This window comes from Leishmania major, chromosome 5, assembly GCF_000002725.2.
Source record: "Leishmania major strain Friedlin complete genome, chromosome 5".
Classification (NCBI taxonomy): Eukaryota; Euglenozoa; class Kinetoplastea; order Trypanosomatida; family Trypanosomatidae; genus Leishmania; species Leishmania major.
In genome coordinates, this window is record NC_007246.2 from 191378 (window position 1) to 218751 (window position 27374).

The following is a 27374-nucleotide window of genomic DNA, read 5'->3' on the forward strand; positions in this document are numbered from 1 at the left end:
CTCCTCTTGTGTGTCTGCGTGCTCACGCTTGGCTGCTAAGTCACGCAGCCGATGCAAACACATAAAACGGAAGGACGGGTATGCGTGTCTCGGAAGAGAAGCCGGCGATGACGCTGTCGCGCATGCAACAAAACATGTGTTGTGCAGCAACGAGTCGGGGGAGGGAGGGCTGGAGGTGTGCGTGTGTGTGTGCGTGTGTGTGTGCGTGTGTGTGCGGAGGAGCAGACAACGGGAAGGCGGTGATGGTGCGCATGATGCTGTTATAGAGCCGTAATAGATGAGACGTAGACGTACGCAGAGAGAGGCGGGAAAGATCGACAGAGAGAGACGTGCGGAGACGGGAAGAAGAGGAGGGAGATGGGGGCAGGAGGGGTGCCAACGCCAGCGACTATATCAAAATCACTTTGCCCTCCCCTCACTCCACCACCACCCTCATCACACACACACGCACACACAGGAGCGTTGTCTTCGCGCATACCCCTTCCTCCGCCCTCCGTTCCGCTTCAGCGATGCGCTGTTTTTTCTTCTTGTTCGCTCAAAACTTTTCAATGACGCTAACGATTCCGGTGTTGGTCACCGGTCACCGACATCCCAGCCCACGACGACGACGTCCAACACCACCACAATACCCCTCCACCACCTCCCCCTCCCTCTCCCCGAAGGTGCGGTACACGATGCGGACACGCTTGTGGGGAGGGAGGGAGGGAGGGAAGGGGGAGAGAAGGACGGGAGAGCGATATCTGTGGCACCAGTGATGTCCGTTGCACGCGTGAGCAACGGTGTGCGGAGGTGCTGGGTGTCACGTACACGCCTGTGTCTGCCTTTGAGCGCTTCTTCCGTAACTTTGTGTTGTTGGTTGAGAGGAAGAAGACGGGAAGGTGGATGGCTGTGTGTGTGTGTGTGTGTGTGTGTTTTGGAGGGGAGGAGGGGCCACCATTAGCGCGTGTCTTTGGTGGCCCCTCTCTGTCTCCTTTACATCCTCGGCCTCTGTCGATCGTGTGGGATGGCGTGTGCGTGTGCGGGCACACACGCACACACACACACACACACACTCCCCCCCCTCCGCCCTCTCACGCTCCGCTGAGGCTCATGTGATATCCATCGTCATTTTTTTCTTCGTTTCTTCCACGCCCTCGACACTTCCTTTTACAGGCGCCACGCCGCCTCCCTCCGTCCCTCCCTTCTTCCCTCATGACTGTGTTTCGGGACGGGGCCGGGGCCGGGGCAGCTTGACGTTCTCGTTCATGCTGATTAGTGAAGCGGGCGCTGCACCAGCGAGCCAACCGTCCTGCTCACTCGCGCGCGCGTGTACGTGTGCGCGCGCCAACTGGGGCGGACCTCTCCTTCGCTTTCGTCTCCTCCAAGGAAATGACACGGGCGGCGCGGGGGAGGAGAGCAGGGGGGGAAAGAAGTACGTATGCGTCCTCGTACGCGTGTGCTGCCACCTTCGTAGCACTCCGCCACCGCCCCTTCCCCTCCCTAGCACTCATTTTCCTCTTCTCTCCCTCCCTCTCACTCTCGGTCAGCAACACGCGCGCGCTCACGCACACAAACATACACACGTACGTTGGCGGGCGAGCAGACTAACCACCGAAGGCTGGACAGATCACACACGCCAGCACTCACATGCATACAAGCACAAGGTGCTGGAGAGAATTCAGTGAGTAGTTTCAGGCATGCAGCCGCATCCGTCATGGCGTGTCTACGTCGGCGATGACGTCGACACTGGCGGCACTGGTGCTGCTGCTGCCGCTGCTGCGGACCAGACGAATACTCACGCATCGTCCAACATGGAGGAGGATGCGGCGCGCTTGCTCGACTCGGCGTTCGCGCGGCGTGCCCGCTACACCCTACAGACCCTCCCAGCGAGGATTCGCCAGCAGCCATCTGCAGCGCCGTCCCCCGTGCTGCGCTGGCTGCTGCAGCACGGTGTGGTTGAAGGGCAGAGAAAGAAGGAGCAGGCAGGAACGGCGCCCAGTGCGACGGACAAACCCAGTGCCACTCCTGCGCCTGTGCTGTCACCCGCCGTTGCTGCAACATCAGGATGCGTTTCGGCAGCAGCAGCAGCAGCCACGTCAGCGCTAGCGCGCCGAGGTGTCGGACCGAAGGACCCGCTGGTTCAACGCCTTCTGAAGAAGCAGCAGAAGGCAGCTTCGTCTGCGTCCGCAGCAACGTCAGCCACGTCCGCCGTGCCAAGCAACGCTACCAATGCCACCGCCTCAACCGTTATCAGCGGTAGCACACGTGCGCCCATGTCGTCTGCCTCGCACTGGACGCAACGCCCCTTCTCTGCCATGACGTCCACCAGCTGGAAGGTATTCCGGCAGCAGCTGGGCATTACCGTCGAGCTGGTGGCGCCGACGCAGCCGCCCACGGAGACCAGCGGCCCCAGCGCCGCACAGCCAGGCACCTTTGTCAAGACGTTGCCTCCAGCCGACACGCTACCGGCTATCCGCTGCTGGGAGGAAGCCCAGCTGCCGTTTTCGCTTGGCCGGTGTGTCACGCGCGCGTACGCGCTGCCGACGGCGGTGCAGGCGCAGTGCGTGCCGCTCGCACTTCTCCCGCGGCCCGCACCTTTGGTCGCGGGCGCGAAGAGTGGCGGTGTGGCTGGTGCGGCTACGGCGGCGGTGCTTGGCATGGACATCCTCGCAGTAGCGGAGACCGGGAGCGGCAAGACTGCGGCGTACCTCGTGCCGCTGCTGTACCACGTGCTGTGCCGTGCACCGAAGCTGCTGGGCCACCCCGACCGGATCTCACTGGGGCCGCTGAGCTTGGTGATTGTGCCGACGCGTGAGCTGGCAGAGCAGGTGACGGCGTCCTTTCTGCAGTTGTGCGGCCAGGCGCCAGCTGCCTCCATGTACAGCAGCGGTGGGGGCTACATCTCGCAGGACACCATTCGCGCCTGGGAGACGCACGAGTCGGATGTGAGTGGCGCCAGTGGTCACGATCGTGCGTCCTCTGTGGCCGCGGCGGGAGCGGCGCGAAACTATCTCAGCGAGTTGCGCGTGGTCAAGGTGGTTGGTGGCGAGAGTCGCGATGCTCAGTACGCCGCCCTGGCACGCGGCGCGCACTGCGTCGTCGGCACAGTGGGCCAGCTGCAGATGCTGCTCGCGGACCGCCTGCTCTCGCTCGGCAACACGCAGCTCGTCGTGATGGACGAGGCAGATCGGATGATCGATGAGCAGCAGGAGGAGCGGCTCACTGCAGTCCTGGAACGGTGCCCGCAGCCGCGGCAGACAGTCATGTTCACGGCGACGCTGAGTGTAGCGTGCGCGGCCGTGGCGAAGCAGTACCTCGCCAAGACCGGCTATTACCTGGTGCGCACACCGTACCGGTGCGCCTCGATCCGCCAGTCCTTCGAGCTGGTCGCCGACACCGGCTCCCTGGCCACGGGCGCTGCAGAGGACCCCGTCACCGCCGCGGCCGTCGCTGCCACAGCGACGGCAGAGGGGCGGAAAAAGAAGCCGTCTCGGCAACAAGGACACACCGAGAAGGGCGAGCCGCAACCGCCGCAGCGGCAGCGTCTGCTGCACCCTCTCATACACGCCCAGAAGTTTGTGCGGTTGGTGGCGTGGCTCGTGTACGGCACCGGCCCGATCATCGTCTTCGCCAATGAAAAGTCGACGTGCGACGCACTGTGGGAAGAGCTACGCGCTGAGGCAGAGCGCCTGGACGCACAGCAGGAATACTACACAATCGAGGACCTTGTCGGCCCGCCGCCGGACGGCTTGTCGTTTCGCGAAGACACCGCGGGTGGTCAAGAGGCGACATCGTCCAGCGCGGCGGCGCGGCGCACGCCGACGTTGGCGAACCTAACCTCCGTTGCCGTGGTGCACTCGGAGCTGTCGCAGACGGAGCGGCGCTCTCTCGTGGCGCAGTTCCAGCGGCGTCAGCGGCACGTTCTCATCACAACAGACCTTCTCGCTCGTGGCCTTGACGTGGCGGGGGTGACGCTTGTGATCAACTACGACGTGCCGTGGGCAGCCTCTGCCTCGCCGAGCGACGCCGTGACGCTCTACATCCACCGCATCGGGCGCACCGGCCGTGCAGGCTCCACTGGCGTCGCCGTCACTTTCGTGACGTTGCCTGCCGCGATGGTACAACGGGCTGAGGAAGTGGCGAGGGAAGAGGCGAGGGACGCTGCGCCAAAGCAGCCTGAAGGCCGCGCGAAACCGCCCCGCGCACCACCCCGCGTGTATGGCGACGAGGATGACGACCTTGCCGCCCTCGGTGAGCTCTTCGACGGCGACACGCGTAATGTCTGTATGGCAGGGGCAGCGGCGCTATCCACCACTGCCTCAGATAATGCCAGCGGCCGTCGTCGCCGCCGCGGTGACGACGACAGCGACGACACGGAAATGGACAGCAGCAACGACGGCGATGACGACGACGAGGACGCGAACAAGGAGGGCACCACCGGAAATACGAGCAACACCGCGAACCACAACGGCAATGGCATGCGGAAGCCGCCGAGGATGCGCCGCAAGCGCTCGGCCGCCACCTTCGCCAGCGACGCCGCCGTGCTGCGGCCCCTCTGGTCCTTCCTCGTTGAGTGTGCCGAGGGCGAGGGATGCCGCGATGGAGCGGCGGCGCTGCGGCGCGGCACATACGCTAAAGTCAGCGTTCCGCCGGCGTTGGGGTGCGTCATGGCACAGCTCTCCGCCACCTCCCCGTACGGCCGCATTACCCTGTGACAAGTGGGTGTGTGGGGGGGGGGGGGAGGGGAGGGGGGCTGTGTGCCGGTGCGCACACAGCCCCTCACCCCACCCTCCCAAACCTTACTTACACTGTTGAGGAAGTCGCCGGCGCCTTGGCCGGAGAAGAGCCGGGGTGCGGCAGCGACGTGGAGGAGACGGTTGGTCGGAGTCCTTCTCGTGCGCGCCGCGTCCACACACAACCCTCACCTCCGCCTGACAAAACCGAAAGACAACGTCCGTAGCCGACCGCAAAAGGGGGCCAGCACGCGCACACACACACACACACGTAACACGTGTGTGTGCGCGCGCATCTACGTGGACTCGGTCCATCTGCTCGATTTACCACCACCATCACCTCGTCGATGACGTGCTCTCATCCCCTCCTCCGCCTTTCCTCCCCCCCCCCGGGAACCGACGCTCGCACGCACGCATGCACACAACGAAAGTCGTGCCGCGCATCACGTAGTCGCCCCTTTCTTCCTTTCTTTTCGTGTTGCTGCTGTTGCTGTGGAAGGCTGCGGGGCTTCATCAACCTCATCCTGTGCGCCTCCGGCCCTCCCCTCTCCCCTCCCTCCCAAGGACTGACTGATTTTCTGCCCTGCTGCTTCCCTCACGAGCGAGATGCTGCTAAAGCACATCGATAACGTGGAAGAGCGCTTCGACCAGGCGCTGCAGCGCGTGCGCGACGGGGTGCGCCGCCGCGACGCCGCCCTCAACGACATCCGTCAGTCCATCCACGCCGAAAGCGAGCTTCACGCGCCTCTGCGTGAGATCAGCAACGTGCAGTACCGGCTCATGCCGCAGTACGTGCACCGCAGCGCAGCACTGGCGCGCACCGTCGCGGCGAACGCGTCGCTGGCAGAACGCAGCTCGAAGCGGGTGCGACGGCTTGACGCGCTGCTACAGCGCGTGCAGCAGACGTGTGCCATCGTGGACGCCATGAAGGCGATGGAGAACGACGTGGCGCAAATGTCGTCTGTCCTGGACTCTGGAGACATTGATAAAATACTTCAGCTCCTGCACTCGTACGAGGCAGCACAGCGTGTGCTGGCCTCAGCCTCTCCAGCCACTGCCGTTGCTGTGGAGGCGAAGGCATCAGAGGTAGGCACTGGGGGTGGCGCGTCCTTGTCAGCGGCGGGAGCAGCGTCGAACGCGACATCCGTCAGCGACGTCATGCGCCACGCTCGAGCGACCGTGCAGGCGCGCCTGCTCAAGATGATCGAGGACGCCGTGCAGGTGAACGACAAGCTGGCCATCATGAAGGGCACGAAGCTACTAGCGGAGCTGGGCGAGGGCGCCGTGGCGTCGCAGCTGTACAGCGACTGGATCGCTGATCACACGATTGCCGCGCTGGCGAAGCTCATCGATAGCGAAATGAGAAAGATGGAGGACTCAGCGACGGTGGCCATGACGCACCTCGCACTCGTCTCGCAGTGCCTCGACAACGTCGCCGCCGCGTTCGAGAGCGACGAGGAGTTCACGTATGAGGCCTTCGGCGCGCAGGGGCCGCTGGCGCTGCTGGCGAAGCTGCACAGCCGCGCCACGGCCCGATGTGTGCCGGTGCTGAGCGACTTTATCGAGCGCCGCAAGGACGTGCTGACTCAGCTGGAGAAGCACGCGTCGGCCGGCGACGGTGCCAGTGGTGCCTCTCGCGCGTCGACCCCGTCCATGAACGCCGCTGCTGGCGCCAACGCCAACGCAGTGGTAGCCAGCGCCCGCCGCGCGGACCAGATTTTAGAGGAGATCAGCCACATGGTGTCGTGCGGACATATCTACCTCACCTTCGTGGAGCGCAAGCAGACGGAGTACGAGAAGCGGATGAAGGCGGCAGGTGCGGCGGCGGCGGCGGAGAGCGGCAGGGAGGAGTCGACCTCGATGGCAGCCGCGGGTGAGGTCGTCGCGGGCAGCACCGCCGACAACCTCTGGCGCACCAGCGACAACGCCCTCCTCAACTCCATGCAGGACATCCTAGGCGTCTACGTGCCGCTGCAGACGACGTACTTTACCATCGCCTACGACCAAGCGGTCGACCTGCAGCTGCGTGCGATCCGTGACGCCGCCAAGGAGGCGGCAGCCGCGGCAGCGCGTGCCGGCGGTGGTGATGCCTCGCGTACTGCGGCAGGAGCTCGACACGGCAACGCGTCAGCTGCACTCCTTTCTACGCCATCAGCGGCGACCTTCATGTCGGGTCTGCAGAATCTGTACATGGTTGCTGCCAGCAGCGCTGACGATCTCATCGCCTCTGTCGGCGTCGGCGGAGGATCCGCTAGCGTTGCGGGCGGTGGCGCCTCTGCAGCGGCTTCGGAGGAGCTCGCGTCGTTCTGGTACTTCACCCACAACGGCCAAGTCACTCTGCCCGATGACGTCTTCTTCGTGCTTCGGATGGCCATCCACCGCGCCATGAACACCAAGTCGGCGCAGATCTGCTCCGCTGCCGTCATGTCCGCCATGGACGTGGTGCAGTTGCGGCTCCTGCCAGAGATCGAGTCGCACACGGTGATCGCGGGCGCAGGTAGTCACGCCGGGGTCGGCGGCGCGGCGTCCAACTCGTCTGCTGCCGGGGGCCGGCGCCGTGCCGGAGCAGCACCGCGCGGCGGCTTCCTGACACCTGACGAGCTGCACTGGACCGGCGCGGCGCAGCGGACTGCGACGTACCTGCAGCGCATGGCCGACGAACTGCAGCAGCTGGGTGAGGCGACCTTCTCCGCGACGCCGCACGATGTGACGCGCTTCCGCGAGCTTGCTGGCAACATGCGCACGCTGGGCAGGACTCTGCAGGACAAGCTAATCCCTGCCTGGCTCGATGCCTTCGCGGACGTGTGCTGCGACAGCGTGCTGCCGCAGCACATGGAGCGCTTCGCCGCTGTTTCGTACGACATGAAGGAGGCGGTGTACTCCCACTACGAGCTCAACGACGTGTGGGTGCAGGCGTGCTTGGTAGACCTCGGCGCCGGGCTTCAGTACCTCCATCAGCACCTGGCCGATGCGAAGCTGTTCGATGCGCTACTCACGGCAATGGCGCGGCGGGTGGCAAAGTGGGCATGCAGCGTGCTGCTCCGTAAGCGCGTCAGCCTCTTCGGCGCGCTTCAGGTCGACAAGGACGTGCGTGCGCTGCGAAGCTTCTTTGTGGAGCGGACGCAGACCGATCTCACCCCAATCCGTGACGCGTTCGCGGTGCTCAACTTGATGGCGACGCTGCTGCTTTCCGACAAGCCGACAGACGCACTGGAGGAGGCGGCGAACACGGCGCTGACGGCGGACGAGAAGAAGAAGGTGCTGCTGACGCGCGTTGAGTTCCGCAAGGAGGCGGTGATGGCGCTGCCGCTGTGACGTCTTGGTGTACGTGCCTGCGTGTCCGGGCGTATGGTCACCTGTGCCGCTTCTTTGTGTTGTGGGCACGCATGCGTGCTCGGACTCCCTTACTGCGCCTGTGTCTGTGGTCGATGAGAGTTGCTGTTGTGCAGTACTGATGCACGCGTGCGCGCCTGGATGAGGGCTTGAGCTCAAGACGACGATGCGCAATGAGCGAAACATGGAGTGATGTGGAGAGGGGGAGACGTGCTCTCGAGAATGGATGCGAGTGTGCTGATGCCCGCGCGTGTCCGTCTTTCGATGTCGCCTTCCTGCTCGGCCCGCCACCACCACCACCACCCCAACCTGCCACAACATAACACAGCACACTAGTCCCTCCTCATCATTTTTTTTTCTCTTCTCTCTCCTCTCTCCTCTCTCTCTACGTGACTTCACCGCCTTACCTGCCCCATCTCTCTGTCTCCGTTGTTGGTGTGCATGCGTCGCGGTCGTCCTCGTCGTCATCTCAGTAGTGTTCCCTCGTTGTATGGCTGTTCTCCACCTACACTGATCTACACGCACACACACACACACATATATATATATATATATACGCACGTACATACAACGTGTTGTGCGTCTTCTCGCTTACTCACCCTGCCCTCTTTCCTTGTCTCCTCTCCGTGTTGCCTACGTGCGCACATCCACCACTCCTGTCGCACATCCTTGAGAGCTGCTGGAGCGGTGAGCGGCGCCTGGGGCAGCACAAGGACGGCTCATGGATCGATCAACTCCGCCACCCATGCCACTGTGCCAGTCGCGGAAGCAGAGTGGTGCCCCGGCAACACCGGTGCTCACCCCCAACGCTGACGACAGAGACGACCTCGCCGATGTCGACGACAACAACAGCGGCGTCGGCTTTGATAGCACCACGATGTTGCTCTTCGGCAGCGCACACCAACCGGCCAACAAGCCAGCTGACGGGCCCAGCGGCGGCAACACAGGTGCCTCGCCGTACATGATGTTCAAACCAGCTTACGCGCAGCAACAGCAAGGCGTGCTGGGGTCAGTGCTTCCGGATGAGAAAGCTGTCGCTGCAGCGGGCTGGAGCAGCGGCTCCGTGTTCCCGGCTCCGGACGCCTCTTACTCGCAGCCCCTGCCGCGCCTACTGCCGCCCCCCTACGTTAATACCGCGTCACCGCGGCCGCCTTTCACCGCTGCCAGCTTGGGCATTCTCGGCCCAGGCACCACCGTCGAGGGAGTGTCTGCACCACCATCGACCTCTGCTTACTCGCCGCCGGCCACAGCCGCAGAGTCCGCCACCGGAGTGCCGGTCAAGGTGGCAGCCTCAACAGACGTGCTGGAGGTGCCACTGCACGCACCGCGGCTGCGCGTCCCCACCAACCTTCCGCTCGAGCAGACAACACTGCTCGACCTCCTCGCCACCGCCGTCGTGCAAGGCGGACCAACGACGGAGGAGGAGATTGTGAAGCGCGAGATGGGGCGCGGCAACCCGGCCTTCGCGTTCCTCGGCGAGAAGTTCAACCATCCATGTATGCTGTACTACCGCTGGCGACTGTACTCCCTGTTGCAGGGCGACACGCTCGTCTCGTGGCGCACGCAGCCCTTCCAGATCGAGGAAGCGCGGCGCGCCTACGTGTGGGTGCCGCCGCCACCGCTCAAGGTCGGCCCGGAGTGCCTCGTCGGGCTGCACCAGCCAGAGCTGCTGGATCCGGCCTTCGCAACGGGCAGCAGTGGCGACGCGGCAGCGACAGTGGGCGGTGCCGAAGAGGAAGATGGCGCGGACGTGATTGTGCGCACGGCGCGTCCCCGCCGCCGCTGCCATCACCGCGGCCGAAGCGCGGAAGACGGGGCAAGCGATAAAAGGAGCTGCCATGAGGCGGGCGACGGCACGGACCATGGAAACCGCAGCCGCGGTCGCAGCGGTAGGTGTAGCAGCAGCAGCAGCAGCAGCAGCGGGAGCAGCAGCAGCAGCAGCAGCAGTGAATCGGACGGCAAGCAAAATGAGCGGAAGGGCAGCAGCGGTGCCACTTCGGCAGAGCGCTGTGATGGCGATGAGGAGACGACGAAAGCCAAGAGTCAACCCCTTGGGCAATCTCCCGCCGGCACAAGCGCAGAGGCCCCGTCCTCCGAAGTAGCAGCGGACGCCGCCCGCGTTCGGCTGCCGCCGCCGTCTGCGCAGTGGATCTCGCGCCAGTGCACGGCGCACCGGCACGTTTTCGCGATCCTGCAGCCGCATCTGCTGGAGAAGTGGGCGGCGCTGCTGAACCCCTACGCGATCGCAGACCCCGCCACCATGAGCGATGGCGGCATCGCGGCTCTCTGCGAGCGATGGTTGCAACGAGACGAGATTGCATCTCGCATGGTGTTCGCCATTCGACACGCTGACGCGATGCACCACCTGCTCAGCGTCCTGCTGGATGCGGTGGTGAAGGTGGCATACGTGGCGACGGCGCGATCGCGTCAGCAGCCAACCGCCTCCGTCGATCCCATCGACAGCAACGTCTACTGCGTGGAGGCGCTGTGGTACCTCTTCGTGCTTCACGACATCGTGATGAACGCGTCCAACACACCGGAGCCGTCCGCGACGTCGGTGACGAGCGTGAACAAGAATGTCTCGAACCGGCAGCAGCCGCAGCAGGTGCTCGCCACCGCTGCGGGTATGAGCGGTGCGACTTCGGCAGGTCGAATCGGCGTGGATGAGGAATTCTTTGCCTCTGAGGGAAGTCCGGAAGCACTGGAAGCTCTCTACGAGGTCTTCAGTCGCCAGAACCTGGCTATCTGTGCAGGCGCATCAACGCCACCGCCGCCCGCGGCTGCAGCAGGAACATCACCAGCGACAGCGACGGCAGTGTCGCCATCGTCGGCGCTAGGGTCGACTCCGCGTCCTCGGCGCCGTCAGCGCCACTCGCAGCGGCGCTCGCCTTACGAGCGGTGCGGTGATGCGCTGGAGTTGATACTTCCGACGCTGATGGAGGCGTGCACGGCGATCGCGCTGGCGGTGTCCATGGACAAGGAACGGCAGCGGTCGCAGGCGGTCGAGACAGCGCCAACTGCAGCGGTTCGAGTCCGCCACTTCAAAGTGCTGCCCCCTCAGCAGCAGCAGCAGCAGCAGCAGTCGAAGGCGAAAGGAAAGTCGAAGGCCGCGGAGCACGAGTCGGCGATGACGTCCTCGTCCACGACGCTGCCCGTCGGCGGTGGCCCTGCTCTGTCGTTGAGGCTCGACGCAGGATGTGACGCGGACGCCGTGGCGAAGACGCCATCGTCCACGCTGCCTCTCTCCTCCCCATCTGCGGAGGGCAGCGGCAGCACATCTGTTGGTGGCGGCGCGGACACGGCGGCGCCATCGACGTCATCGGCCCCAGCGGTGATGCTGCTTCACTGGCTCAAGGCGTTCCTCGTCGTTTGGATGAACGCGGAGCAGCCGCTGCAGCCGCCACCATCACCATCGCCGTCAGCGGGAGCAGGAATGGCGGCCGGAGTCGTCCTACCGCCCGGCACGGTGTGGCCAGACTGTCAGGCCGACGCGGCGGACATGCCAGACGTGAGTCTCACATACCACGTGGATCCACAGCACGCGTCGCTGCTCGGGCTCGACGCGGCATCGCAGCAGCAACGTAATGTCTATCATCAGCCGCCGCTGCTGAGCGCGCGTGCGTGCGCGATCTTGAAGGACCGCTATAGCTTCTTGTTTTGAGGTATTTTTTTTTTGGAGAAAGGCAACGAGGGGGGGGGGGGCGTTGGCCAGCAGCACAGAGAAGTGGTGACATCGTGACCGCGTCGCGTTGACGGAATCAATTTAATTGGCGTAGCTGAGGAACGCGCGTGCTGCCGTGCGGCTCGGTCAGGATGGGGGTGGGAGGGAGGAGCGTTGGGCGTTGGACGAGAGGAGACGCACGCGTCGCTGGATCTCGTTCTCGGCCACCCACCGAGCTACCCATCCCTGCCTCTGCTGCTGCGGTGTAATGGTTAACTTGTGTGTGTGTGTGTGTGTGCATGCCCTGTTGGTGTGTGCATGTGGTCATGGACGCAGCTGAGCGGGGACGGTCCTCTCGATCGTCGCGTTGCGACGATGGTGCGCCACCCCTGCACGGAAACCGCAGCACAAACACAACGAAGCACGAAGATGTGCAGGCCGCAACGGAACGTCTCCGAGTTTCTTGTTGGGGCGGCGAAGATGCTTGCATGCCCGCTACCCCTGCGCCCTCGCTCTCCTCCGCCTCTTTCCTCTATGTCTCCCTCGGAGCGTCGGTTGCGTTGTGGCGCGTGCGGGCCACCGCGGCGCTTCGTGCTTGGCTGCAATGTGTTCGCCTCGTCTGCGGCCCTCGACCACGAGAGAAGCGGCGGATGGCACGCGTCTCAAGAGCTCAGCAGATCCTTGGATGCGCGCGCACAGACGTAGACACAGCACACAGCGCTGTCTGTCGTTACGTCACCCGCGCCCTTCATCGTCAACTTCGTCGACCTTGCGGAAGAGGCGACCACTAATCAGCGACAAGAGCAGTGATCGGCGTCACCGCCGCTGTCGCGCCTGCGCCTCGCCCGGGCACGATGTCCGCCATGTCGTCACGAGATATCTCCACGGAGTCGTTATCGTTGACGGCGTCCTCGCGCTCGGCAGCGAAGGCAGACGGAGCGGCCGTGCCGGCCTTGACGTTCGTAGTGATACCCGCACGGGTGGCGAAGCAGAATATTGAGGAGGTCCTGCGTCGCGGCAGTCCTAGTACGCGCGGTCTGCACAGCATCAGTCCCCTGGCTCCCAACGCAGCCCGAACACCTCCCGCGGATTCGCGGGGACCACCGCGGTACCTTCGCGCTCGAGGGATCACCCCATCTCCCGCAGCATCCTCGGCGAGAGGTAGGCGCGAGGTGCGAGAGCCACCACAGTCGAGGCAGAACAGTCGGCGTCGGCGCCCCTTCTCACGCAGACGTGGTGATCGGCACAGCAGCAGCAGGGGCAGCAGCCACCGTCATCAAGGCGAGGGGAAGCAAGGCAAGGCACAAACTGCCTCGCCACCACAGCCGCAGTCTTCCGAGGCCGCCAGCAGTGACTCTCAAACCCCGAAGAGCCGCGAGATGACAGCACCGCCGCAGCTTGCCGTGCCCGCGCAGCTGTCGAACTTGCTGCTACCCCTGCCGCAAAACCACCGGCAACTCGCTCCTAGCGACAACCAGTGCGGCAATCAGGCCCAGCAGGAGGTGCAGCGGCGAGACCGTCTTTCGCAACCAGATGACTCGGGCAGCGCGGTCGCAGAAACGCAGGAGCAGGAGCAGGAGTGTTCGGCTCGAGCGCCGTCGCCGCGGTCAAAAAGCCCTGCTAGCGCCCACGCCTCATCCCTGCACAAATGCAACGGCACGACGGCAGCGGCGGCACGGGCACCGGCTCGCAGAAGTCATGTGGTGGACATGGTGCTCACCATACCGCGGCTGTCGCCTGCTCAAGCCTCCCCCTTTGCACCTTCGAAGCAGCCGCAGCGCACTCGGAGGACCGGCGAGGACTTCCGCCATGGTAGCTCCGTTCAGCCCGCAGCCTGGCAGCAGCAACTCTCGAAGCGTCCACTTCAGGTTGGCATCCCCGGTCGCGTTGGTGTTCCTGGCAAGGGTTCCGCGGCAGCGGTGGTGACGCCGTCAGCCGCACAGCGTGGCACGGCCCTTTCCACATCCCCACAGCTCGTTAGCACCTCACCCATCGCGCGCTCCTACGTGGTGCAGTCCTTCTCGAGTCATCTACCGGGCGAGTCGACGGTGCTGCTCGGGGCTCACCATCGCGGAGGTCCGAGCCCGTCGTCTACGCCGCCGCCGTCGTCTCAGGCGGTCGGCCCCAGCGCTGGCGTTGCCGCTGCCACTTCAATGCCGGCCGTCGTAATCGAGGTGGCGGTCGTGGCCGCCGCCGCGCCATCGCTGCCTGAGCCAGAGGTGCTGCAGCGCTACGAAGATATGCTTCGCCAGTGGCATGCCGGCAACAGTAACGGCTGTAGCGGTGGTGCGCCTCGTCATGACGGCCGCGAGGCGCAGCAGTGGTACACCCACAACGACCTCTCGGCCGCGTTTGATCTCATTGTGCACATTCAACTTGCTGCTGCCGCCGCCGTCACGGTCAGTGACATCAAGGACGAGGTGGAGCTGCGCACTGGCTTGCCAGCCGCGCAGCAGTGTCTTGTATACGACGCCGTCTTGCTGCAGGACTGTCTACCCGTCTGCCTGCTTCCGTCGGCCGCTGACGACGACGGCGTTGATGATGAACGAGGTGCCGCCATGGGACGAAGTGCAGGCCCCGACTACTGGAGACTTGTGTGCGTGCCGCTGTCGAGCGCCTCATCGCCAGCGGCGATGGCGCGGCAGACTCGTCGGATCGAGTCTCCGCCGCGAGCGGTGGCGTCGCCGGCAGCAGCAACCGATGCCACGCGCTACGACGACGGCGGAGACGAAGCTGCGGCAGCACTTCGGTCCCTGCTGTCGGTGTCTCCTGTACGACCGAGGACACAAACCTCTCGCGCAGCAGAGGCGACCGCGACGTCGCCCCCGCGGCGGCCTGGCGCTGTCCCTTTCACCCTCTCCAACGGCACGACAGTCACCGCGTCAACAGCGGCAACGGCGGGCCATACAGAGCAAGTGGTCTCCGAGCACATCAACCGTCTGCGACTTCTGTACCTGAGCAACGCGGAGATGAGTGATCAGTTCGGTAGGGCGGACTTGGGTTTCCCCGTGGCTGCTGTGGAGAGGGCACCAGAGCACGCGGATCCGTCCACCGCGGCGATGGCCGGGGTGCGCCCACCGACGCGGCCGCAGCGAGACCTCTTGCTCTCCCCGCTGAGGGAGGCGCCCGCTGTTGGTGCCGAACACTATCGAACTCGCTTCGGTCTGTCCTCATCCGCGGCGCCGATCTCATCCGCCTGTACGCCACCGCCTCCACGTCGCACGGAACTGAGCGACGCGTTGATTGCTGCTCTTCCGCCTCCACCAGTGCGCCGTCCGGTCACTCTGCCGTACGAGTCCATCAAGACGCTCTCCTGGAAGCCCTCTGTGCACCAGACGCAGCCGGCGCAGATCACCGCCAGCAGCAGCGTCGGAGCGGGTACCAACGGTGGCAATGGCGGTGGCGGCGTCGATGCAAGCTGGATGAGCTCACTCAACGCATCCTTCTCCTCCGATGCCGCTGCGGCGGTGATGATGTGAGCCGCGCCGGGCGAAGCGTACAGGCGCTCAAGCCGGCGATGCGTCGAGGAGGGCGGAAAAGGCGGGGAAGGGGGCCTGCACATCGCTGTGGCGCTCGCATCACCCTCCCGTCTCTGTCTGCTTGCCTCTCTCCCCGGTGACTTAGAGCCTAGACCCCTCACTAGAATACGCACACACGCACAGAGGCCCACGTGACGTCCTGCACTCTGTTGTAGGTGTGCATGGGTGTGTATAGCGTTCTCTCTCTCCGTGTGTTAGCAACTTAGACATCGCTGACATCGACACACAGACACGGGAGGAGAGGGCGGGCGTGTGTGTGGTGCCTCGCGCGCAGACAGGGCGCTGAACTTTTCGGCTTCCTGCTTCTCCCCAACCACCGCCACACACACACTCACACAGCTCCTCCTCCTCCCGCTGGCGCGCCGGCGCCCTCCACCATCGCTGCTGAACGCACGCTCCGGTTGTTGTTTTCTTTGGGTGCGCGGCTGCATCGTGCGCACACAATACATGGCAACGGCGTGTGGGCGCTCCCGCTTCCTCGAACACGACCTTTCCTCCCCTCCCCTCCCCTCTCCTCCCTCTTCCTTTCCTGGTCCACACGCGCGCACAGTTGACGCGGAAACAGATCCGAGAAGACCGATAGAATCGAGGCGAGCAGGCTACCTCGAGCATCACACTACGGGGGTGCACCTCCGTGGGAGAGTGCGCAGGGGAGAGTACTGCGCGGAGTGGGCCTGTGTAACTGTCTAGATGCGAGACAGCGGGAGGGGCGGCAGTGCAGGGGGCCGCGCTGCCGTGGGCTCAATAAAGTTCATGTGTGCGCTCGTAAACGCAGAGCGCACATCCTTTCCTAGACGCGCGGGAGTGTGTCGCAACATCATCCGTACAAGCGGAGGGGGTTGGAATAGATGCCCAAAGTCCGCGGAGAGGAGAGCATCGGGGTGTACCTCCGCATCCGGCCGCCGCCGACATCGCAGCAGAGTCGCCTGCTCGCCACCGGCGGCGGTGGCGGCACCGCGGCAGTCTCCAGCCCCTTCGAGGCAGCGCGAGGCACCGGCCAGTCGCCGGCTACCTTTCAGTACGAAGTGGAAGAGGACTTTCAACGATCGATATTGCACCTGCACACCGCGCAGCGACTCGTGCAGGAGGCGCAGCGGGCGTCGACAGGTCCGTCGCCGTCGCAGCCGTCCTCAGTCCCAGCGAACAACCCACGCGGTGGTGGCGGCAGCACCAGCCATGCCGCTGGTGTCGACGACGTCGTGAACAACACTGTTGTTGACTTTCAGTACAGCTTCGACCGCGTTTTCAAACCGAGCGCTACGCAAGAGGACGTCTTCGCCACCGTCGCGAAGGGCTGCGTGGCGTCGGTGCTGGATGGCATGAACAGCACCGTCTTTGCCTACGGCCAGACGGGCAGCGGCAAGACGTACAGCATCACGGGCGGGACAGAGAGCTACCAAGACCGAGGTCTCATCCCACGCGCGATGGCCATGATCTACGAGGAAGTGGCACGGCGACGCGAGGGCGGCGGTGGTCGACACCCGCGCTGCCGCCGCAGCAGCAGCGTCGGGGCCGCAGGTGATGACGGCGACCATGCCAGCGACGGTGATGCTAGTGGCGGCGGTGCCACGACGTACACCATCACCATGTCCTACCTTCAGATTTACAACGACAAGGGGCAAGACCTGCTCAACCACGGCCGCGACGCGCGCACGCTAGAGGAGCTACCGGCCGTCACGATACACGAGATGGAGGACGACATTATGCTCAAGGGGCTGGAGCAGCACAGCGCCCCAACGCTGGCAGACGCCCTGAATCTTCTGTTCCTCGGTGACACAAACCGCCTGTACTGCGAGACGCCCATGAACAAGACGTCGTCGCGCTCGCACTGCATCTTCACCATCTATCTGGAGGCCCGCTCCGCTTCTTCCTCCGTCGTGCGTCGTTCCAAGCTGAACCTCGTCGATCTCGCCGGAAGCGAGCGCGTGAGCAAGACCGGCGTCTCGGGCACGATCTTGACGGAGGCGAAGCACATCAACCTCTCTCTCCACTTCCTCGAGCAAGTCATCGTCGCGCTCAGCGAGAAGGCGAAGGGGGTACGCGATCACGTGCCGTATCGCAACTCGTTTCTCACGATGGCGCTGCGCGACAGCCTCGGGCGCAACTGCAAGACAGTCATGCTCGCCACGGCGCACGTCGTGGCCTCGCAGGTGGCGGAGACGATGAGCACGTGCCAGTTCGCGCAGCGCGTCGCATTGATCCAGCAGGCACCGCAGGTGAACGTGGAGACGGACCCGGTGCTGCTCGTGCGCAAGCTACGCGCGGAGGTGGCGCAGCTCAAGGACGAAGTCGCCTACCTCCGCGCGAACGGCGGCGGCAGTAGTGCGGCGTCACTGGCGGCCGACCGCACGCTGACGGCGGATGAAAAGAACGTGTGCCGCGGCATGGTCGATGCGTACATCCAGAAGGCTGCTGTGGATGGCGACTGGAGCTCCCGCCTCACCGGCCTTAACGGGGACATGGCTCGTATATATTGCTGCTATGAAATTCTGCGCGAGCGTCTCGTGCGCGGCGGCGGTGGCGCGCCCGACGATACGCAGCAACAGCGGCAGCAGAAACAGCGGCTGGACGACAGCGAAGCGCAGGTGACGGCACTGCGGCACACTCTGCAGCTCAAGGAAAATGAGCTGCAGATGTTATTGACGGTGCTCAAGAAGGCGGGGCACGCCGACGCGACGAGCGGTGTTGGCGGGGCGGGTGGCGGCGCAGGCCTTGGTGCCGCCGGTGTGCGGTACACCGCCGTTGCGCAGACGCCCCACAGCAACGGAGGCGCCATCAGCGGTAGCGGAGAGGCGGAAGGCGTGGTGGGTGTGCCGTTTGTTTTCACGAGATCGCGAAGCAGCTCCGGAAGTCGGGGTGCGAATGTTGGCGACGTGCAGAACGACGAGCATCAGCAGGCCGAGCTCTTGCTGAGGCAGAACATCTACCGTGACGCTCAGCAGCTAATTGCTCAGCTGCGCCGGCTAGCTGGCGCAGCTCTCACGCACGCCACGGCGGCTGCAGCGCCACCGCACGCGGAGAGGACAGTCGAGGCGGCGCTGACCCGTGTCACCACCCTTGCACAGCAAGGCCAGTTCACGGAGGCCGAGGCTGCAGCCGCCACGGAGTTCCTTGAGAGCAAGCGTGAGTACCGGCAGCACGTCGCGAACTTGCACAAGCGCAGCGAAGGGGACAAGAACAACGGGGGTGGCGGCGGCGGCGGTGCTGGTGGTGGTGACGCCCGCACTGCCGTGGACGTGCTGATGGACGAGCAGTTTCTGCAGAACCGCGCGCAGGCGCTGGAGGCTTTCAAGGCCTCCTACGACGCGCAGCACAAGGTGGAGGAGACAAAACTGCTTCTCCGGCCCAAGTACGCGGCGTGCAAGGCCTCGGCGCAGCAGCTCAACGCCTGCGTAGACGCCATTAAACAGCTGAAAACCAAGATCCAGCGCCGGCGAGCCGAGCGGGCGGCGGAAGGCAGCGATGTCGCGGACGCCGAGGAAGTTGCGTGGCTGGCGGAGCTGAGCTCCACGAAAGAGCGCTACAACGTTCACGCGGCGCAGCTGCGGCACGACAAGGAGGAAATCGACGGCATGCATGCTTATCTCAAGCACGCACAGGAGCAGCTGGTGCGCGACTTTGAGCGTTGGTTCAGCGCGCGGCAGCAGCAGGTGCAGCTGGCTGTGCAGCAGCAAGAGCTGCACGCGCAGCGCCGGCACGAGGAAGAGAAACGAACGGAGCTGACCGATGGCTTGCGAGCGGCCCTCGGAATATCGCCAACCAACGTCCCGTTATCCGAGAAACCAGGCCCGAACATGTGCGCCACGCCGCCACCGTCGCCGCGTGGCGACACGGGCTACACTGCGAGCTCCATCACGAGTAGCCAGTGCGGCAGCAGCCTGCCCTTCTCGCCACTATTCTCGGCCGCTCAGCCACAACGCTCCTACGCGCACTCAGCCTCCCAATCCATGATCGCAGTGCCGTGCCTGCCCAACACGAGCGGCAGTGGCGGGTTGTCGGCAGTGCTGTTGCCTTCCACCACGCAGGCGCCTGTGCGCGGTGAGCACCACTCCTCGTCGGTGCCGACACTCTCACTGACTGCGCCGTCCGCGCGGCTGGCGATGACGGTGAAAGATGGACAGCCGCACTCAGCGGACGTGGCCTTGGCACGCCTATCGCCGTCGCCTACGGTGCAGCGAGACGGCGCCAGCGCATCGCCACCGGCTACCTCGCCAGGGCTCACGGGACCAGCGCGGAACGCCTGGACAACAGCGAAGGCGAGCACCACGCTGATGATGAGTGGCGGTACGGAAACCACACCGAGTCCGACGCGGCCGTTCCATCTCCTCCCTCTTGGCAACACCACCACCACCACCACGGCCGCCAACAGTACAGCCTTGTCTGTCGCCCCCGCCGGTAGCGCCGCCTCTGCCGACAAGAAGCGGAGCAACCCGTACTTCCCGCTGTTCCCGTCCACCGGCAACGCCGCGGCGGATGCACAACTGGCGGAGCTCTACAAGGCGAGAGAGGCCATGCGCAAGCAGTTCCAGTGAAGCGTGGGAGACACACTGGAATGGGGAGGAGGGCGAGAGGCACCTGCGCCAGCTTCAGTGCTTCCCTTCCTGACCCCCCCCCTCTACCTCCACCACCACCACCATCAACCACTCATAGCAATCCTCGTCGCCCCCTCCTAATGCGGGCGCGCGTGCGCAGCATTAGACCGGTGGGCATGTATCCATGCACGTGTATCTGCCCCCGCCGCACTCGTGCGGCTCTATTCCTTCCGCCGTTGTTGTTGGTGTGGCACTCGTGCCCATCCTATTCATTGTTCCTGTCACGCGTCGGCGCTCATCTTCGCACTCCACACTTTCCTCAACGCACCAGCACTTCGCTTACGGTCGAAAGCGTGAGAAGCATGCGGCCCCGCAAGGCAGCGAGAGAGCGAACGGTCTCCTGGTCAGTCAGGTGCGTAGGCCGTGCCCCGGCTGATCCTCATGCAGGCATGCAGGGGGAGGGGGAGGAGAGGTGCTCACGGCGTCTGGTGGTGCTGCTGCTCTTCTCGGAGCGGCTCTGGAGACTCCCAACCCAACTCTCTCCTCTCTCTGCCATCTGCCACGCAAGCTCTATCCCCTCCCCCTCCCCTCACGCCCTCCATCGATCCCGTGTCTCACCCATTCTTGTATCCTTCCCTTCCCTTGATGGCGCCTCACATGCGCTTGCGTAGCGCGCTTCTTCTCTGGTGTGCACTGCCCTCCTCCTCCTCCCCCCCCCTCTCTCTCGCCTCCCGTGGGCATCTCCGCAACCGCCTCAGAGTGCGCGGGCGAACGACTTGGGAGAGCGCCGCACGAGCCCCACCTGGTGGCTGCTAGTGAGACACACGCGCACCGAAAAGGAAAGCACACGACCGCAAGCTCCCCCCAACCACCCCCCAACCACCCCCCAACGCCATGGCCTCGACACTGCCACCGGAGAAGAAGCAGAAGGCCACCAAGGCGACAACGGGAGCAGCGTCCCAACGGAAAGGTGACGGTGGTGGCAGCGGTGCGCACGTGCGCGAGGACCCCCACCACACATGGAACCAGCAACTCATGGAGGCCTGCCTCGCCTGCGATGCGGCGGCGGTGCGGAAACTGATCGAGCGCGGCGCCGACCCAGTCAACGCGCGCGAAGTGCCGCCCCTGAGCTACTACACGGGCCCCATCATTCAGCAGTTGCAGCTCCAGCAGCAAACCTCATCCCAGGCCCGGTCGCACTCGGAACCGCTAATCATTGATCAGCTGCGTGCGGATCAACCACCGCGACAGCAGAGCCCGTTGAGCGGCTCGTCGTCGCCGCCTGCTGCCGCGGCAGCGGTCCCCGACAGTCTCCCTCCATTGGCCGCGATGCTGCTCTCCGGCCTTAACACGCCAGACGCGCTAGAGGTGATGAAGGTGCTCATTCAACACGGCGCGAGCGTCAACGATGCCTTCTCGTTTTCTACAGCCCCCCTCACTGCTGCGCGGCCTGGCACGGACGTGAGCGAAAACGAGAGCGGCGGCAGCACCGCCTACGGGGCGTCGGCGAACGACAGCGGTGGACACCGCAAGAACACACGCGTCTCCAGCTCGGATCCGAAAGGTAAGCAGTCCATTGGCAAGAGGAAGGCGTCGGCCATCGGGACAGCCCTTACGGCGGCGGCCGGTGGGTGTGCGCTCGTCGGCGCCGCTGTGAACCCGCCCGAGGCACCAAGGCAGGAGGAGAGCACCATCGTTGGCTCCGTCTTGCACTACGTTGTTGCCCACGGAGACCACGCGCAACTTCTACGCCTGCTGCTCCTCGCAGCCACCGCCGTCCGCTCCGCCGCCGACGCACCGTCCGTTTCACCGTCGCTACCGCTGCCGCTGCAGCAACAGCTGGCGACGGGCGAGCCCGACGCTGAGGATTCCACGGCGTTCTTGCCACACCTCTTTCCTGTTCCGCTTCCCTGCACCCTCTTGCCTGCCGTCGAGGCGGAGACGATCGTTGGTGTCATGCGGTGGCAGCACCAGCAGCGTCTCGGTGGCGCAGCAGACGCCGCCGGACCGAATGGTTTGCCACCACCGACCGCCGCTCCGCGTGTGTCACAGTCGCGCAAGAGCCACACCGTGAGCAACGCCGCTGCAACCGCCCGCTTTTACGGCTCCGCGGCGGCAGCGCAGTCGACCACAGCAGTCCTTCCGGCACAGGAGGCGAGACCCGTGAGCGCCACCAGCCTCGTGTCGCCGTCTGCGGCGGAGGCTGTGCTGGCCGCACTCCAGCAAGTCCTGCGGCAGCGCCAGACGAGCACCGGCGGCTACCACGGCTTGCCAATCCTCACGAGCGTGTACCCGCAACAGCAGCAGAAAGAAAACGACGCCGAGCTCGGCAGCGGAGCAGCCACGGGCAGCACCGCGGCACCGGTCGTCGTTGCCGCTGCTGCTCCATGCAACTGGTGGAGTCTGGCCGACCTGTGCGATGTCACTGATGCAGTCGTTACTGACGACCTGCACCAGCGCACACGGCTCGACTTTGATCTTCTCGACACGTGTGGCCGCTCCGCCGCGACGCTCGCACTCGAGTGCGGCGACGCGCTCTCCGTGCGGCTCCTCTCGTTCTACGGTGCGCGCGTGGCCTTTGCTGGGCAAGTGAACGCATCGCACACCCGCCTAGCGCGCGCCTGCACCCACGGCGACGTCGCCCGCGTCGAGGCGCTGCTCCGCCAAGGCGACTCGATCACGCAGATCTCCGCGGACGGCCGCTACACGCTTGTGCACTACGCCGCCGCGCAACCAAGCGTCCTGCGGACGTTGGTGGAGCATGGGCTGTCGATGGAGTTCGAAAACGCCTTTGGGGAGTCGGCGCTGACGTCGCTGCTGCGGCACGGCACGGCACGGAACGACCCGCGGTACGTGCAGACCCTGCTGACCATCGCCGCCGCCGTGCGCAGTGCTTCGACGGATGGGGCGACGAACACGGCCACGGCGAACCTCGTGAACAGCATCGGCAGCACCATCTCCGCCAACGCCGTCCGCTTCGCGCAGCTGTCGACGGCGGTGCAGCGCAACATGATTCTGTGCCCGCCGACGCCAATCACGACGCTCATGAACGCAGGCGGCGCAGCGTCGGGCTCGGCGGCAGCGCATCTCCGTCTTTTAAGCAATAACGTGAGCCACGGCACCGTTGCACAAGTAACGGCCAGCAAGAGCAGCGGCGGCAACGCGTCGCGCCCCTTAGCCCGTCAGCCCTTCTTGGGGGGTTGCGAGGTCGGCACGTGGTGGTCATTCTTGCCGCCGACAGCGGCGACGGCCGACGTGCTGGACTCGCTGCTGCATGCGGGCGCATTAATGCAGGGTTTTGTGCCGGACGAGGAGCTGGACTTGCCCTACGTGCTCTTCTCGGAGCGGCAGACGTCCATCAGCGCGTGTGGCGGTGGCGCCCGCGGGTTCGCGTCGGCGGCCGACGAAGACGACGAGGCCGAGGATGACGACATCAGCGACGGCGGCGTGGAGGAAGGCGGCAACGCTGATGGCGAGGACGACTACGGGTACGACGACGATGACGGCAGCGTAGCCGACGCCGGCGGCTACAAGGCGATCCGCACGCCCCTCTCCGCCACGGAGCGACATGATCGTGGCAGGAGGCGGCAGAAGCGGTTTGACGCGCTGCCGGCACGACTGCCGATGCGTCTCACCCCCCTCCACCACGCCATCTTCGACTACCACCCCGAGCTGATTCGCCGCCTCCTGGTCGACTACCGCGTCGACCCCATGCACCGCGACTCGCAAGGCGCGACAGCGGTACACTATGCCGCCCTATGCACGCACGCGCAGTCGGTGCTGGAGCTGCTGCTCTCACCACAGGCTTTGGCGCCGAACACCATCGGCAACAGCAAGAGCCGCCTGAGCAGCAACCCCGGTCCTGACGTGATCACCGGTGCCGCATCGGCAGTCGTCGGCGCATCGTTCGCTGCCGCGGGGTCTTCGGACGTCCGCATCGATCTCAACGCCATCGACATGGCGGGCCGCACTCCGCTCTTCTACGCCGCCTACGTCGGCAACGCGACCGCAGTGCAACGCCTCATCCGCTTCGGGGGCGCGACGCTGCTTTGCGGTAAGGCAGATAAGGATGGATACACACCGCTGCACGTAGCGGTTCAGCAGCGGCACGCCGACATCGTGGAGCTGCTCATCCGCCACTCGAACCAGTTAATGAGCAGCGCTGCGGGAGTAGGGCGCGGGCAGCCGGTGGACATCCTCGTGGAGCTGCTCGCCAGCACCAGCAGCGGGGGTGGTTCGGCAGGACGCTCCTCGCGCGGCGGAACGCGTCTCAGTGCAAACCGCCGCAGCAGCAGCGTCTTGGCACCGGGGAGCGGCCACCACAGTCAGAGCGGCTCCCACAGCGCGGGCGAGCCGTCGTTGGCGAGTTTCACGGGTATCGCGAACCCGGAGCTGCTTGTTAACGTGGAGGCGGTAGAGGGCGTGACGCACATGACGGCGCTAGAGATGGCGATCAAGGCGCAGCAGCAACCGCCGCAGTCGACCTTTTCCTCGGCATCTCTTTCGGAAGCGCAGGAGCTGCAGAAGGGGCGGCTCCTGCGCATTGTCTCGGTGCTGCTCTCCGAGGCGCAGGCCAGCCCGCTCCGGCCGAGCGGGCTGGCCAACGGCGGTGCGCTGCTGCACCGCGCCGTCGCCGATGGCGAAGTAGAGATGACAGAGCTGCTCTTGTCGCAGTACACGGATCCGAACGAGGTCGACGACGTGAATGAGACGCCCCTCTTTCTTGCGCTTCGGCTCGCCGCGCCTGCGTCTGCGCCCCAGGCGAGCTCAGCAGAGCAGAAGCAGCAGCACCGCCTCCGTCGCACCTCGCTTATTCGGGTTCTCCTGCAGTACGGCGCCACGCCCTACGCGCAGAGTAGCGTTCATCTGCAGACACCCATGCATCTCGCGGCGAGCAGCCTGGCCGACGACGACGAGATTGTCCAGCTCCTCTTCTACTCGACTCCCGACGCCGGCGGCAGCTACGGTGCAGTGCGCCGGCGGCGGCAGGAGCAACAGAGGCACCAACAAGCACCGTCCTACGCTGCGGACGTGATGGACGGAGACGCGCCAGGAGTCAACTATCCCCTTGGCGGCAGCACGGGAGGCAGCAGTAGTGCCAGGGGGCGCCACAGCAGCAGCGGCGGCGGGCCCACAGCAGGACGCAAGAACTTTGAGCGCCGCGTACGCGAGCGACGCGCACAGCAGCAGCAACGCCGCTCCTCGCCATCCTCTTCATTGCCAGGCAGGTCCGCGAGCACATCCCCGGGTCCTCGCCGCAAGCCGTGGAGAGCCGCCGCCGCCGCCTTGTCCGAGAGTGATCGCGGCTCGAGCGTCGCTGACGTTGATGGCCCCGCCGACGATCAAGCGTTGCTGGGGAACAGCAGCTTTGGCTATCGCGAAGCCCGCAACCGCAGCGTTGCCAGCGGAGAGCAGGCGGGGGCAGACCAGAGCCTGACGCACACGGGGGAAGAGCTCGTGCCTGACAGTCGCGCCGGCGGCGACGCCGATGAGGACGTGCTGCAGGACGAACATCAACAGTTCCTGGAGCGACTGGCGCAGTGGCAATGCGCGGACCACTTGCTGGAGCCGGAGAAGTGCTGGATGCTGACGGATGCGCAGGGGCAGACGCCACTGCACGTTCTCTGCAGTCGCTCCTCACCTGCCCTCCAGCGTATGCCGGCTGTGCTGAAGCTTCTCGAAGACCTGCAAGCCGTGACACGCACCAACTCAGCTATCGCTGCGGTGGCGGCCGGTGTCTTCGACGGCACGCGTGACGACGATCATGTTCTCTCGTTGTGCTGGCACCTTTCCGACGCGCAGGGCCGCACGCCGTTGCACGCGGCGGCGCAGAGCGGCTTCGTAGAGGCAATGGAGCACATTCTAAAGCAGGCGCCTCAAAGTGCTCTTGCTGTGGACATGCAGGGCCGCACGCCGCTGCACGCGTGTGTGTTGATGGCCGCCTCGCCAACCGCCGCCACAGCCGTCACTGCACACGCACAGGGCGACGACGACGACGACAAGGTGGAGCGGGCGACGCGGCTGCGACGCATGCTGTCGCTGCTGCGTAGCGCCGTCGCCGCCGCCGCCGGCAACGGGGCGGCCGGGACGGCAAACCTTTCGCTGCAGTTGCAGCTCCAAGGGACACCATTGCGTCGGGCCGCTGGCGACGTCCTGCCGTCACGCTCGATGAAGACGATCGCGACAATGAGCAACGCTATCGGGAGCGCCGCAGCGCCGCACTCCTCCATTCAGCGCTTGGTTGCTTCTCTCGTGCAGGCGTCTTCCATAACGGCTCAGCTGCAGCGTTGGCAGCAGTCGCGCCACTGGGGATGTCCTGCTCTCGCCATGAAAGGCATCGGCAGCACCGGCGCCCACATGCGTACAGCGTGTGGTGACGGCTTGGCAGCAGCAGCAGTAGCAGCAGCACCGGCTTCGCGCGACTTGCAGCCGAGCGACGGCGTCTTGACCTCTTCAGGCGCCGCGAATGAGTGGAAGACATACGTGCAGCTGCCAGATGGACAAGGCCGGACAGCGCTGCTGCTGGCGGCGGAGGTCGGCAACGTCGGCGCTGCCCGAGAGCTCCTGAGAACCATGTAGACAAGCACGGAGATGGCAAGCTGGCGGAGGAATGAGAACGGGGTGAGTGCACGAGTGGAAGGGGGAGGGGGAGGGCTGACCCTGGGCCTCGTCGCGTGGCTGTCGCCGTGCGCCCTGCCCCCGCCATGACCACGGCCCTCACCCCCTTTTCTGTGGAGAGACGGACGTCCGCGTCGCACCGTCCTCCTCCTCCTCCCTCTGTGTACTGGTACGTTTGTTTTGATTCTGCGCTTCGTTGCCGTTGTCGCTGTCCATGGCGCGCGATGTACATGAGGCTGGCTTGCCCACACACGCACACGCTCACACTTGGACGAGTCGACTTCGCGCGCTCTCCCTCTCCTTGCTCACCTGTGGCATCATCTTCTCTTCCCCAGTGATGAGCGTGCGTATCTGGGCCACAAGCGAGCACACACATGTTTACGTGCGTCTGTGAGAGGACGTTTCTGGGCGCCGTGTATGGCCCTCCCCCTCCTTTCTCTCAGAGCACGATCTCCATGTCTCCTATAGATGTACATGCCCGTGTTACGGTCCTTCGAAGCCTACCGTGGCTCATCAACGTCATCATCTTGCATCGCTCGGTGCACTCCACCTGTGACCGCCACAAGCACACAAGTATACTTGTGTGCTTGTGGCGGCGGTGGTTGCTCTGCTGCATCCGTGACGGGCACGAGTGCTCACCGGGGCCCTTCGTCTGATTCTCAGCCTTCCTGACCACGGCACTCGCATCGCCCGCTGCCACCACCGCTATCGGCGGCGGCGCTGCTCGCCCTCCCTCCCCCGTTGATCCCGCTCTCCCTCCAATCTCGAACGCCTCCTGAGATGAACGCGTTCGTTGCTGCCGTCCTAAGCGGCAGCGATGGCGCACGCTCTGGATCGAGGTGGCGCGCATGCGCACACGCACGCACGCAAGCACGCACACGATTGTGCGCCACGGTGGGCATGTTCGCCTGCAGCGGTGCTTTTCGGTGTTGTTGTCGATATGCGTCTGCGCGCTTACCACTCCCTCCTTCCTTCCTTC

General features: G+C 65.0%; 6 protein-coding genes across 6 annotated transcripts; all 6 read left to right on the forward strand.

The window, feature by feature from the left end:
• Nucleotides 1-1676: 1676 nt before the first annotated feature.
• LMJF_05_0590 (putative ATP-dependent RNA helicase) lies at nt 1677-4694 on the forward strand (the record flags this gene model as incomplete). Its single annotated transcript, XM_001687484.1, has 1 exon — nt 1677-4694. The coding sequence occupies one exon, from the start codon at nt 1677-1679 to the stop codon at nt 4692-4694; it is 3018 nt and encodes a 1005-aa protein (XP_001687536.1).
• Nucleotides 4695-5318: 624 nt separating this feature from the next.
• Nucleotides 5319-8027, forward strand: LMJF_05_0600 (conserved hypothetical protein; the record flags this gene model as incomplete). The annotated part of the gene is made up of 1 exon (XM_001687485.1): nt 5319-8027. The coding sequence occupies one exon, from the start codon at nt 5319-5321 to the stop codon at nt 8025-8027; it is 2709 nt and encodes a 902-aa protein (XP_001687537.1).
• An 895-nt stretch (nt 8028-8922) lies between these two features.
• On the forward strand, nt 8923-11706 carry LMJF_05_0610 (conserved hypothetical protein; the record flags this gene model as incomplete). The annotated part of the gene is made up of 1 exon (XM_001687486.1): nt 8923-11706. One exon carries the CDS (start codon nt 8923-8925, stop codon nt 11704-11706), a length of 2784 nt encoding a protein of 927 aa, XP_001687538.1.
• An 854-nt stretch (nt 11707-12560) lies between these two features.
• Nucleotides 12561-15185, forward strand: LMJF_05_0620 (conserved hypothetical protein; the record flags this gene model as incomplete). Its single annotated transcript, XM_001687487.1, has 1 exon — nt 12561-15185. The coding sequence occupies one exon, from the start codon at nt 12561-12563 to the stop codon at nt 15183-15185; it is 2625 nt and encodes an 874-aa protein (XP_001687539.1).
• A 908-nt stretch (nt 15186-16093) lies between these two features.
• LMJF_05_0630 (putative kinesin) lies at nt 16094-19777 on the forward strand (the record flags this gene model as incomplete). The annotated part of the gene is made up of 1 exon (XM_001687488.1): nt 16094-19777. One exon carries the CDS (start codon nt 16094-16096, stop codon nt 19775-19777), a length of 3684 nt encoding a protein of 1227 aa, XP_001687540.1.
• An 894-nt stretch (nt 19778-20671) lies between these two features.
• Nucleotides 20672-26356, forward strand: LMJF_05_0640 (conserved hypothetical protein; the record flags this gene model as incomplete). The annotated part of the gene is made up of 1 exon (XM_001687489.1): nt 20672-26356. The coding sequence occupies one exon, from the start codon at nt 20672-20674 to the stop codon at nt 26354-26356; it is 5685 nt and encodes a 1894-aa protein (XP_001687541.1).
• Between the last annotated feature and the right edge of the window lie 1018 nt (nt 26357-27374).